General features: G+C 35.1%; 1 protein-coding gene across 11 annotated transcripts in view; it reads right to left on the reverse strand.

Annotated features, from left to right (window-relative positions):
• LRCH3 (leucine rich repeats and calponin homology domain containing 3) overlaps positions 1–14,060 on the reverse strand; it is a 104,894-nt gene that overhangs the window by 16,612 nt on the left and 74,222 nt on the right. For 5 of the 11 annotated variants that reach the window (XM_055568511.1, XM_055568503.1, XM_055568508.1 and 2 more), the window contains exons 11-16: positions 13,965–14,016; positions 13,430–13,579; positions 9,972–10,022; positions 8,415–8,468; positions 4,219–4,290; positions 254–302 (exon numbers count right to left, since the gene is read on the reverse strand). In XM_055568511.1, coding sequence (XP_055424486.1) covers positions 254–302; positions 4,219–4,290; positions 8,415–8,468; positions 9,972–10,022; positions 13,430–13,579; positions 13,965–14,016 — 428 coding nt within the window. The remainder of the gene's footprint in view (positions 1–253; positions 303–4,218; positions 4,291–8,414; positions 8,469–9,971; positions 10,023–13,429; positions 13,580–13,964; positions 14,017–14,060) is intronic. The other 6 variants (XM_055568509.1, XM_055568504.1, XM_055568502.1 and 3 more) reach the window with 5 other exon arrangements.

Here is a 14,060-nt window from a genome sequence, read left to right on the forward strand (position 1 = left end):
AATGAATGTTAATATATTAAATAGTCTTGTGCCAACCTATAGCCCTGCTAGCAAATACTCATTTTTTTGTATCAAAAGGCTGAGTAGCTGAACAACCAATTGAATTAAAAAATGAAAAATGTGCAGAGTTCCCATATTTGTGCCTGATTTCTCAGAAAAGGAAGCCACTGCCATTTAAGAAGGAATTTATCAGGAAAACGCTGGTAAAGAATTATAATAAGGATGTGGTTAATTGTACTTTTGTGTCTATTACCTGTTTCTGTTGTAGGTGAATTTGATACAGCATTAGATCTGTCATCATTCTGTGGAGAAATAAATACATCAATACTTATTATTCAAGAAGAGGTACTTTCCACATTTGTGGTAACTTAGGGATTATAAAAAAAAATCATGCAACTCTATTCAAAATAAAATTCAGAAATGAGAATTTGGTATAATAAATTAATTTTGAATATTTTTTAATGCCAAATCTTTTACTTGGTTCTAGAGAATATAAGATTTAAGTAACACATTCTCTAAAGATAGTCCTATTATGTAACAGGTCTTTCCTAAGACTGTGAAAAATTAAAATCATCCTAAGGCAGAAAATTTTATTGGGAAATGTATAGGAGAGAATAAAATTTTATTTTACAATAGTGTTTTTCTGGGATACTTTCTAAAGTATTTCTCCTCTACTCCTCAAATAATGTTTTAAGAAAGAGTAATGAAGGTTTCTTCATTTCATGTAGGAAATAAGATGGTGCAAGATGATAGCTGTATTTTGAGACTAGTATTTGAATCCAAGATCTTTTAAATTTATTGACCAAAGGAACTATAAAGGAGAGAGAAGTAGCTCAACTGGTATAAGGTATACCTAAAAAAAGGGACTGAAGTGAAGTTAATTAAAAAAGAAGTATTGGTTAGCTGGGTTAAAGATATTAAAGACATGGCAGAGAAGTAAAATCAACAAAAGCTAGAATTAACCAGTTTTTTAGGACTTGATATCAAGTTATATTCAATGATTAATGAATTGTACTCAATAATTTATGCTAACTGAGACATTTTTGAACAGAATGACTTTAAAACACATACATACACATATATACACTCCCATACACATATACACACTCCCATGCTTTTTTCTCCCTTTTGGGTTTCAGTATTTTCAGAAATCTTTTATCTCAAATTGTAGTTGGGTAGGTGAAATTAATGATGAAAGGAAATTTTAACTGCTATAAATAAATAATAAACAGAAGCCATGCTGTTGAGAAAATTCCTGGACTGACCTGAAAGACAATTCTGAGGTAATGATTCCTTGATTTTATACTCTCAGGCCAAGAATTAAGACTTAAAAAGTAAGCTGCATTCTTGAGTGAAGAACTGTATCACATCTTCATTAGTGAAAAAGACAATATGTTCATCAAGTATAAAGATGCCAGTAAACAAAGTTTAGGATGCTGAGAAGAAATGGGAATTTAAATAACAAGTTTAAAGTAAGAGCAACAGGCACTAGTAAAGGGAATGAACAGGCAAGCGAGGCAAAAGCTGGATATCTTTATAAGGGAACAAAAGACTATCCTTATGTCAAAGAATATGAAACAGGAAGGAGAAAGCTAGTTAGCTAAACAAAGACCTGTTGAAGAACCAATGGTACAAACTGAAAAACATAAGAAGTAGAGATTATTCCAGATACAGAGGGGAAAAAAAAAATTAAAAAGACCTATTACTGTGAGATAGATTAGAAACTTTTAACACATTTAGGAAATAAAATGATAAAGTTAATAGGCAACTCTACTAGATAAGGATCATGGCATCTGGTCCCATCATGGCAAACAGAGGGGGAAACACTGGAAACAGTGACAGACTTTATTTTTGGGGCTCCAAAATCACTGCAGATGGTGACTGCAGTCATGAAATTAAAAGACGCTTGCTCCTAGGAAGAAAAGTTATGACCAACCTGGACAGCATATTAAAAAGCAGAGACATTACTTTGCCAACAAAGGTCCGTCTAGTCAAAGCTATGTTTTTTCCAGAAGTCATGTATGGATGTGAGAGTAGGACCATAAAGAAAGCTGAGCACTGAAGAATTGATGCTGTTGAACTGTGGTGTTGGAGAAGACTCTTGGGAGTCCCTTACACAGCAAGGAGACCCAGCCAGTCCATCCTAAAGGAAATAAGTCCTGAATATTCAGTGGAAGGACTGATGTTAAAGCTGAAACTCCAATACTTTGGCCATTTGATGCAAAGAACTGACTCATGTGAGAAGACCCTGATGCTGGGAAAGACTGAAGGCGGGAGAAGGGGACGACAGAGGATGAGATGGTTGGATGGCATCACCGACTCAATGGACATGAGTTTGAGTAAACTCCAGGAGTTGGTGATGGACAGGGAGGCCCGGTGTGCTACAGTCCATGGGGTTGCAAAGAGTCCGACACGACTGAGCAACTGAACTGAACTAGGTAAGGAAGAGCTAAAACACATTCCACTGAATGGCAGCCAATATTCTCACCTCCAGAAGTACCAAAAGATAACATGCAGTTGGGTATAATGGAAAACAAAGCCAGACTAGACGGGACTTATAAAATGGGGACTTTTTAAAATATATTTTTATTGAAACTGTAAATCTAACTGATTTGCATTCCAGTATATAAAATAATTAGCTCAAACCATGCTGATATCCTGACTGTAACAAATTAACTTTTCTCTTATATACCTTCCTTGAAAGAATTTTGAAAACAGTCCCTCAGATAATTTTCTGTGTTGTTCAAATAAGGAACGTACTGAGAAAGGCTAGCAAAAGGTTAATATAGAAGAGAATTAGAAAGTTTTTTCAGGAGTCATTCAGGTATGAATAGCTTCAATAAGAACCAGAAAGAAGGTTTATCAGGTTTACAGAAGTAAGTTGGGGTTAGCATCTGGAAGGACATGACTCTAGATTCTGAAAGTATTCTGGTAAACTGCTGCTGCTGCTGCTAAGTTGCTTCAGTCGTGTCCGACTCTGTGCGACCCCAAAGATGGCAGCCCACCAGGCTCCCCCATCCCTGGGATTCTCCAGGCAAGAACACTGGAGTGGGTTGCCATTTCCTTCTCCAATGCATGAAAGGGAAAAGTGAAAGGGAAGTCGCTTAGTCGTATCCAACCCTCAGCGACCCCATGGACTGCAGCCCACCAGGCTCCTCTGTCCATGGGATTTTCCAGGCAAGAGTACTGGAGTGGGGTGCCATTGCCTTCTGGTAAGCTAGAAAATTTTAAATGTTCACAAATAAAAATTAAGCAGGAAAACAAGATACAATACTCAGAAATTATTATCATTTAGGAGTATAATTAAAACATTTGAGAATTACAGTGGGTACTGAGTAAAACGAACATTGAAAAGGAAAACCCCAACCTAACACTCAGGTAAAGATGTGAATAACCCTGGTTTCATGCTCAGCACCACGTGGGCTCTAATGAGAGGGACCATGGAGCCAAAATGGAGGGCAGAGAACTTGTGAAAGTCCATAAGGACAAACAGGTTAGGAAAGGTACACAAAAGGGCCAAAGCTTAACTTACAGATAAGACAAGGGAGGCATCAAAATAATTTTCAATTATAAAGATTCTCCCTACATAAGAACTACTAAATAACTAGAAAATCTCTACTCTGAAAAGAAGAAACAGGTGCGGTGTAAATCACAGGAGGACAGATATAAGTTAGACAAGGAGAGGACCTGGTTGACAATGAGGATTATTAATCATTTATGTATCAAATGATAATAAGCATGGAATTATCAACCTTAGAGGGAAGCCTTCAAAAAATAAAACACCACAGGTTTTTCATTTAGACTTACAGGCCATATGATCTCCACTGTAACTTCCTACTTAAGCACAAAAGCAGCCATAGACACATGGGAGTGGCTGTGTGTCAATAAAACAGAAACAGGTGGCCTAGGGACCACAGCTTACTGACCCCTGCTATAAAAGGGTTTTGGCAGCGGACAGTCTCCCAGTTTGGGAGACTGGGACTCAAGTTATTTCGCATGCACTTAGCCAACAGAGTTAATTCAAATAAAAACTCATGATCAAAGTAAAATAGTAACAAAGTTACAAAGTAAACTCATGATCAAAAAATTCTTTGATAATAAAATTAGAATATTTCAAGCAAAATCTCAATATAAAGAATGAATGAAGGCTCTATGTTTCTGGCATAATAAAACTTGCAAAAATTCCTGGTAAATTACAATAACGAGATATACAGATACCTGAAGAGGCCTGAAGGCAGAAGCATGAGGCAGGGGAGCAGCATAACCCACTTGATTCACACCTGACAGCGACTAAATTGCAAAAGAAAATGAGAAGAAACAGAAGGCAGCATTTATGTTAGAAAATGTCAGACAGCCAGGCAGGCAGGCAGGCAGGTCTTCTCAGTAAAAGCAGAAAAGGAAAGGTCACTGACAAATTTTCAAATGGTTCACTAAGACACTGACAGGGCAGAAAGAGAATACCTGGGAGAAAAGGCCTGTAATTTAACACAGTTTCTCCACCTTTAATTCAACTATTTCAATACCCCATACTACATTAATCAAGAAGTGAAAGATAAGATTTAATATAGAAATAAAATAGAACGTAATTTTTTAATAGCAAAACAGCCTTAGAAACAAATGAGTCCTGTGCTATTCCTATAACAAGGGAAACAAATCCAGTCAAAGAGTTCATTTTAACTGACCAGAACTGACATGAATAAGGGCAATATTTTTTTCAATATTAATCCAAATTAGATTTATTATAATTCAGTTTAATGGCTCTGGAGTGAAATGCCAGGATGTAAGCGTTTTGCATCACACCTTAAGGATGAACCAGCATTTCATTTCTGCTTCTGTGAAAGTCCAAATGACCTCTAAAACATACAATTTTCCTTTTGTTTGAATCTTTTATCCTTTCACCAATCTATGAATACATACAACTAGTTAAATATATTAGAGATACTGTTATAATCTATTATACAGAATTTTATAGATAAAAGCTGTTCAAAACATGACAATTTTTTTTTACTGGTGGGGAATGGAAATCAGAGAAGACAAGACTATCACAAAGGGTGCTTTGGTGGGATTTTACCTGTTAAAAATGCCAAAGGCTTAAAGATATTAAAGTCTTTATAAGTTAAATAATTAAAAAAATTAAACTATGATCACAAATACCTGAATCATGGGATAAATGAACAGGAACACAAGTGGTATTTAGAAAAAGGTAAGATGGTCAATAAAATAAATACAACTATAATTTTAATGAATTGATAGATAGCAATGTTTTTTTATGTGTGCAAAAAAAAAAAAAAAAAAAAACATGTAATACTCACAGCAACATTATCTATCTTCAGGCAGAAAAAAGTGAAGAAAGAAATGTACCAAGAACAGACTGTGACAGCAGTCTTACATTTTATATGCTTTTACTTGTTTAGATTTCCTGGGCTTCCTTATAATCAAATGGACTTGAATTACTGTCAATATCAAGTATGTGCTGTGTGCCTAGTCATAGTCATGTCTGACTCTGAGACCCCACAGACTGTAGCCCATTAGCCTCCTCTGTCCATTGGGATTCTCCAGGCAAGACTACTGGAGTGGTTTGCCATGTTCTCCTCCAGGGGAGCTTCCCAACCCAAGAATTGAATGCCAGGGATCAAACGCAGGTCTCCCACATTGCAGGCAGTTTTTTTTTATCATGTGAGCTACCAGGGAAGCCCAATCTCAAGTATAAAAAGGCTAAATGGAACTATGTTGGCAAAGGAGGAAAAAATGAATGGAGAGAAGAGGAAGTGAAATGAGTCAAAATCTTTGCTAGTATCTAGCACTAAGTTGGCAAAGAAGGAAAAAAGGAATGGAGAGAAGAGGAAGTGAAATGAGTCTAGATGCTTGCTAGTATCTAGAAATGGGCTAGACATACATGTAATATATACGAAAGCAACAAAGCCTGAAGGGAATGTTAGTGTAACAGATATTAAACATTTCTAATACTTATACCAAATCCCATATTTCAAGGTCTTTAAATCAAATTCAACATTTACTTGCTGTATCATCAGACCTTCTCATCACAAAACTATTTTTTTTTTTTGACAACTTTTTCTTTTTTTCCTGACTGTGATTTAATTTATTTTAGCCACACCATGCAACTTGCAGGATCTCAGTTCCCTGGATTAAACCTGGGCCACTGCAGTGAAAACACCTAATCCTAACCACTTGACCACCTTAACAAATGAGCAATTATTACATGTAAAGAATACATAAAACTTCCAAATTATTCAGGAATTACTTATTAGTAATTATAAATAATATATCCCAGGAATTATCATAGGGATTGAGTATACATAGGTAAATGCAACAGAGAATATCCCCATGCCCATGAAACTTATAATCTAACAGTCTATTGTTGGGGGAGGGATATAAAAAACAATAAACTCCCACCTAAAAGTACTATGAAGACAAGTAACAGTGGAGAACTGATTTGGGGTAAGCAGTGTTGCAGAAAAGCCATTTTAAGGATGTGACATTTAAGTTGATACCAGATAGATCAGTAGGAGTCAAGGGGTATATGCAGGGAATGAACGACATTGCATGCAGAGGGAACAGCATTTGCAAAGATCCTGAGGTGGAAAAGGGTTTCTCATATCTGTAGAGCAGAAAAAAATGCTGACATAGCATGAGACCAGAGACGAGAGAGAGATAATAGCCAGAGTGCACAGGAACTTATAGGCCATGTTAAGAAGTATATGGACTTTATTCTACCATGTGAAGATGATACTTAAGCTCTTACGTCATTTAAGAGTAGTTTTGATAAGACCAGAGGAGAGGTATGATTTAAAAAATGGCTCTTTGTGTACATGTTGGACACTATTTGGCATGCAAAAATATCTGAGACATGGTTCTTGCTTTTAAAGGCCATCTAATTTAGGCCAGACATGAATACCATTAAGTAAAATATTAGTGTACATGTTTGAAAATGGCTGAAATTTCAAATTTCACGCTAAGGGGGGATTTTGTGGCTGTTTTTCCAAATTCCACTTTTTCCTTGATAAAAACGTTTGGGCATTCAGCACTTACTGTATGTGTTATTAAATCTCATCTTCAGTTCCCTAAAGTGTTTTCAATTATAGTACAGGAGGCAACATAGCACGGTGTTCATGCAGGTTTTAAGTCACCTGGATCTAGATCTGAACCAGCCTTGTACTTATTAGCTATGTGATCTTGGAGAAGTCACATCTGGACAAAACATTCTGTGCCTCAGTAATCATTTGTAAAATAGTGTTAAGTTTACCCTTAGCTCTTTAGGCTGCTGTGAAGATGAATGAAATAATGCTGGTACAGTGTCTGGATCATCACAGGCTCTCAGTATTTTCTACATTAATTTATTATTTGCTTCTCAAGCCAATTAACTTCAACTAAAACTCCAGAAGCTTATTTCTTTATAAGACTGCCCAGTTAAAATGTGCTTTATCCATCATAAAGGAAATGGTGATTGCAGAACACAGAGATTTTGACAGTGAAAGTTTATGTAACAGAAATCTCATGCTGATGTATGTAGTTCATGCAGTAGCATGCACAGAGGCAGCAGTTACCAGCTCCTAAGACAGGAATTGCTACAGACAATAGGCTTTTGAACTGCTGCTTTTCAATACTACAGTGAAAAAAGTAACATAAAACATGATGGGAAAACCAATTGTGTAAATGGTTTGGCTCTTGCAAAGCTGATAAAAATGAGGCTCTCAATGTTCTTGTGTTATACTCATTTTCAGCTAATGAAACAGACAATAAGTAAACCAATGTGTTTTACGGTATCTTCTAAATTTGCATGTGTTCAATAAAATCAAATAAAATTTAAAAAGAAAAGCAAACTAATGTTAACAAAGATCAGTAGACAGCATTCCAAGTTAATGTTTCCCTTAGTTTAAAACATAAAATGGGTATGGAGGGATAATCTTGAGATGGAAGTATTTTTTTTAAAGTTTGGGATTTTCAGTAGCTTAAAATAGATAATAAAATAGGGTGTCAAATACACAGTTGTATAATTAGCATCATGAAGTAATAAGGTAACCATTCATCATACAAGTGACTCACAAAACAAATTAATGATTAACAACGTACATCCGTAATTAGAAATTACATTTTAAAAACTAATATATTATGCCCTCTCCTCCAACACACATACAAAGCCAATATGGTTCTCAATGCAGATGTTTTACTTTTGAGAACACTAACAAAGGTATTTGAATCACATCTGCAGAATACTTGGAATACTGGGTAAATCATGAAAAGTAATGTAGGGAGACATTCTAACTACTTGTAAAGCATTCAGTAATGATGCTCATCATGTTTTATAGTATTTAGATCAATTCAGAAAGAAAAGTACAATAGCTATTCTCCAATCTTACAGCAATGTAAAACTCCATTTTGTGCAAGGTTCTTACCACTAACAAGGCACTATCATCAGTGTGTTGAGACCTTCTGGATGGGAAGGGACACTGGAGAGGTGGAGAAAAATGAAGCAGTGTCAAAACCAAGCTATGCACACACACGACGAATTTCACAAATACACATGCAGAGAGACATATTAACATATACTTGTAAAGACGCCAACATACAGGACCACGTTCACAGTCATTCAGACTTCATGTGTCATAACAGGTAGTAAGTTGTGAGTAATGATTTTCTTCTAAAGAACTTAAACAATTTCAAATATGATTTTATTGCCTAAAAACTTTCTAAAGTGAGAAGGAAATTATTCTCTGTTCTAAGAAGAGAAAGCTGAAGTACAGATGTAGCAATAACATAAAGAATTTCTGCTTATTTAGTGAGCTAGTGATAAATTAAAAACAATAAACCCAAGAGTCATGCTTCCTATTCCAAGCATCTCTTCATTACCTTTCAAGACAAAACAAGGGTACAATTGGAAATTTTAAAGTGTACATGTCATTTTCCTGAAGAGCTTTAGTTTCATATAATGAATTACTCCAGAAGGATCATTAAGAAGGAAATATTTGGGTTTAAAAAGGAAGAGTATATTAACTTATCAAATTCTGACTGTCAGAAGTTTGTACAGTTATTACCATGAGAAGAAAAGACAACTGAAGATGCTTGAGTGAATCTTTCAGGTGTTACACCAATGCCCAAGTTCTCAAATAAATGAACAAAAATAGTTATTATATGTCTAAGATTTAAAAAACTTTATAATGGATAATTTAAAATATTTCCAATTATTTTACCAATCTAGAAACACTTGTGCTATGACAACACTGTGCTGAAAACTGATGCTTATAAAGCCCCATGTGTTAGGTTTTCAAATAACTTATTTTACAAAAAACAAAGTCATCATTCACATGAAAAAACATGTTAATGCATTCTTAAGGAAGTGGTGATCATAAACTCAAAAAATAAAAAGGCAAAGACAAAGGAAAACAGCTAATGAAAAAGCCAACTACAAGAAAAATACTCATTTAGTAAGCATCAGTTTAACAGATCAAAACAGGTGCACAGATTTTTAAAAAGGTTAATAAGCAATTAATCTTACATGTCAATTTGTAATGAAAATGTACAACTTATGATAAAATTAATGTGTACAAAGTATAACCAATAACACACACACTTAGGAAATGAGCTCTGAAGTGGAAATACTATGTAGAGCTTTTGGTTTAATACTGACACCAATCACCTGTGTTAGATACAGATCTCAGGACCATCTCTCATTACACAGTAGCTTTGAAAATGGATGAGGGAGATGATATCTCTGCTGGGGATGCAAGGAGGGTGGATGGATGTGTATAAATTAAAAAAAAAATCCTGATCTATAGATGGTAATAAACTTCCTGGCCCATGTCTTTTTCTCCCTAGTAAGTAGATTTTTGTGAAGGGAAAAAAGAAAATGCCAATAATTTGATCACTAAAAACATATGATAATCACATGCAAACTATTTCATTTTCATTGCAGTAATAAAAAATTTCAAAGAAAGGTGATTATATAAACTTACCTCACCAACTAAGGGAGTGTGTTGTTTTTGTGGACTTTGCGATGCTTTTTGCTATATACCCCACAAGAAAGGGAAGTTGGTTAGAATTTGGAACACTGGAAATGAAAAATTCTGTTCATTAAATAACCACTCACATTAATTTCTGTATCTCTTATGTATGACACTTTTCTAAACTAACTGGTTACAAGATGCCACCCTTTCCTTAAGTAGCTTATATTTTAAATGCGGAAAAGCAGTAAGCGGATATACAGTACTTTTCTGTGTATACAAGCATCTATAAACAGAACATTTAAAAAACTACGCTTTTTTAAATATGTACACAGATAAAAACATATTCACAGAGTAGTGATTTCTCACTAAATTTTCTCAATGAAATCATTCTTTCTCTAATGGCTTCAAATATTACTCCAATGCTAACAGCTTTAGCTCTCTCCCATCAGCCAAATTTCAGGCTTGTATTTTCAAATGTTTGTGGAAACTCTCTACCTGGAAACCCCACTGTCATCTTATGTTCAACATAACCAAAAAAACCCTTCCATTTCCCATAATAACTGGCTCTTTCATTTAACTTGCTAATTTCTGTTATTACGCCAATTAATAATCTCACAATATCTGCACTGAGTGTTTTACAATGTGTTCCTATACACAGTATCTCAAGTGATTCTTCTTATTCTGTGAGATAAACACCATAATCATATTCTGTAAAGATGAAAAAATTGAGGATAGAGAGTTTGTATGGTCTGTGCAAGGTCACAAAGTAAGCATCAGAAGTCAGATTTGTACCAATGTCTTCTGACTCTAAATCTGACCTTCTTTCCACAAAGCTAATTCCCATTAAAACCATTCTTTTAGCCTCAAAATCTTGCTTTCGAACCTTTTTTTCCCCATTCGTTGTCAATAATTTTTCAACATTCACTACACATCTGTGTATAGGACATAATGATGCTTCTTCTAAAAACTCTTATTGTTATTTTATAAAACCCTCTGCGGTAGCAAGGGGTGTAGCACATACCATACTAACAAAAGTACTAGGTGCAGCCACAGTTATTCTGAAGTAGTTGATATTTAACTGTTAAATATTACACAAATAAGGAAAATAAAGGCATAGAACGGCTCAGTAACTTTCCAAAAGTCAAGCATATACCTTGTAGCAAAGCTAGATTCAAATTCAGGTATTTCTGATACTAGGACCTTACCATTGGACAACACGGCTTTTCCTTAGGAAACTTAAGAGATTGTCTAGTTTTATGCCTTCATCTAATTACCGCAATTACTATTTCATTTTCTTGCTTTCCTCATCTTTTAATATATTCTTACATGAGATTAGTTTTTCAGAAGTACCTTCCCTCTAATGTTTTTCTCCTGCTTAAGAACTAAAATTGCTCTTGTCTGCCTAACTGTTCAAGATCAAACTCCAATTTGACCTTTAATCAAGGCTATCTACAATGTAATTAATCTCTTACTAGTTATATGACTTCTACATAAGGCAAGCTAAATGAGTTATTTTATGTAAAATGGATAGAACACTTAGGACATAATATGTTAGCCATTATCATTAACTGAGAGTCAGTACAGCATTCTGGTCATAGACCAGGGATTTGAGCCAGCCTGTCCCCTCTTCTTTTTTCTTTCCAGTTTTATTGAGATGTAAGAATCTGCCTGCAATGCGGGAGACCTGGGTTTGATCACTGGGTTGGGAAGATCCCCTGGAGGAGGGCATGGCAACCCACTCCAATATTCTTGCCTGGAGAATGCCCAAGGACAGAGGAGGTTGGTGTGCTACAGTCCATGGGGTCGCAAAGAGTCAGACACAACTTGAGCAACTAAGCACATAATTCACACATAGCACTGTATCAGTTTAAGGCAGAGAGCACTATGATCTGACTTATAGAAGTCATGAAATGATTACTATAATAAATTTAGTGATATCTACCATCTCATACAGATTCAAAATAAAAGAAAAAAAAAAGATGAAATGATGAACTCTTAGGATTTACTTTCTTAACAACTTTCACATTTAACATATATGCTGTATTAATACATTACATCTCTAATTCTTATTTATCTTATGATTGGAAGTTTGTACCTTTTGGATACCTTCATCAAATTCCCCCTCCCCCATGCCATGCCTCTCTGGTAATCACAATTCTGATCTCTTTTTCTATGAGCTTGTCTGTTTTTGAAGTATAACTGATCAACAACACTATATTAGTTCCTGGTACACAATATAATGATTTCATATTTCTAAATCAAAGTGATCACCATGGTAAGTCTAGTTACCATCAAGATTTTTTTTTTTTAAAGAAACTTTTCCATCCGCTTCATTTCCATTTTCTATTCAGTCTATCTTGATTAGAATCTTTGCTCTGCCACTTACTAGCTGAGTATTTAACCTTAGGAAAACTCTTATCCTCTCTGGGCGTCAAATATCATCATTGCAGGCTTTATACATTTGAAAAAAATATAAGAATTTATCATGTGTATGGCAGTTAAAGAAGATACACTTTGGCTAGAGTTATGAAACAAGAGAAAGCAGTTAGAGGGTGAGTGATTCATCTGTTCAATCATTTAAAAAGTATTTACTGAACTTTACTGTTGGCTAAGGCTTCTGAAGGCTTGGTTAGACCTAGAGAAACATCAGTGAATAAACACGATAGAAAGAACATGTCCCTTTCTTCATGGAGTTTACAGATAAATGAGAGAGACAGATATATATATATGGGCCATGCCACTAGGCTTGTGGGATTTTAGTTCCCTGACCAGGAATCCAACAAGGGCCTGTGGCAGTGAGAGCGTAGAGTCCTAACCACTGGACCACCAGGGAATTCCTGGGAGAGACATATATTAAACATGTGAAAATATAAATAATTATTTAAAAAAAAAAAAAAAAAAAAAAACTAAGGTAATTGCAGAACAAAAAGATGTAAGTAACACAGGCCAAAAAAGTGAACCAGATTTAGAGACAACTATAGAGTCTGTTTAAAACAGAAGTATTAATAAGGATTATTAACTGAGTAGCTGGGGAGAAACAGAAAGGAAAGAATCTAAGATGACTAAAGTATTAAGCCCGTGAGCCTTGCAAATTTTTGAGGTAAGAAAGTGAGTGATAGGTTCGGGTAACGATAGTTTAAATCTTCATGGCACTTTACAGTTTACACAACATTTTCACTTTCATGATGCACTGGAGATTTAGGAAACAGCAGCTGGACAGTAAAGTGATATGTCTAATGACAGACAGCTAATTAAGAGTAAGAGACTACCCTCAAGCCTATCTACCTTTGAGGACAGTTAATCTAATCACAAACAGGAGACAGTTATACTATTTACTCATGAATTCTTATGATTATCAATTTTTTTCCCCCATGAAGACAATAAAACCTGACAGCCTCAATGAAACAAATATGCACTTAATTCTAAGAAACTTTAGGAGTACCATTCAATGAACCCAAAGAACTAACCTTGACAAAATCCAGGACAGCATCTCTCTGAATCTGCTTGGTCCTTATTTTCTCCTCCTCATACTGTAGGGCAGCAAGTTGTGCCTCTCTCCGAGTACGTTCTACTAATTGTTCTCTTCTCCGATTAAGTTCCAGGTCTGTCTGTGAAAACTGGAACAAGAGGATCATTTTGCATATGCAAGCAGGGATAAAGATCAACTTACTAATATTCTTTATCAATTTTGGGAAACTACTGCTGACCCAAGCCATTTTTACTTTGCATTCACTGAGCATTTCTTCGATGTGCTTATTGCTAATTTTTTCCCATTTCTGCACTGTGTTCTGATATGTAGTATAAATTCTTATTTTCTCTCTGGTATTTTCTCTCTAAAACACTGCTACTCGTATTAGGTGCACATATTATGTTAATTGTAGATTGAAGAGACAGGTAATAAAATTTAGAGATGTCTGGGAATTAACTGCAATTTAAGTATTATAAAAGAAGAAAATCATCTTAATTTAAAAAGAAACTCAAACTGGAAAATTTTCTTTTTACCTGATTGTGACTTGGTGATACTGATAAGAGAGAAGATGGCTCAGCTGGAACTCTGATCCAAAAAAGAAAAATAGAAAAGAAAAAACTCTTTGATAA

This window comes from Bubalus kerabau, chromosome 2, assembly GCF_029407905.1.
Source record: "Bubalus kerabau isolate K-KA32 ecotype Philippines breed swamp buffalo chromosome 2, PCC_UOA_SB_1v2, whole genome shotgun sequence".
Classification (NCBI taxonomy): Eukaryota; Metazoa; Chordata; class Mammalia; order Artiodactyla; family Bovidae; genus Bubalus; species Bubalus kerabau.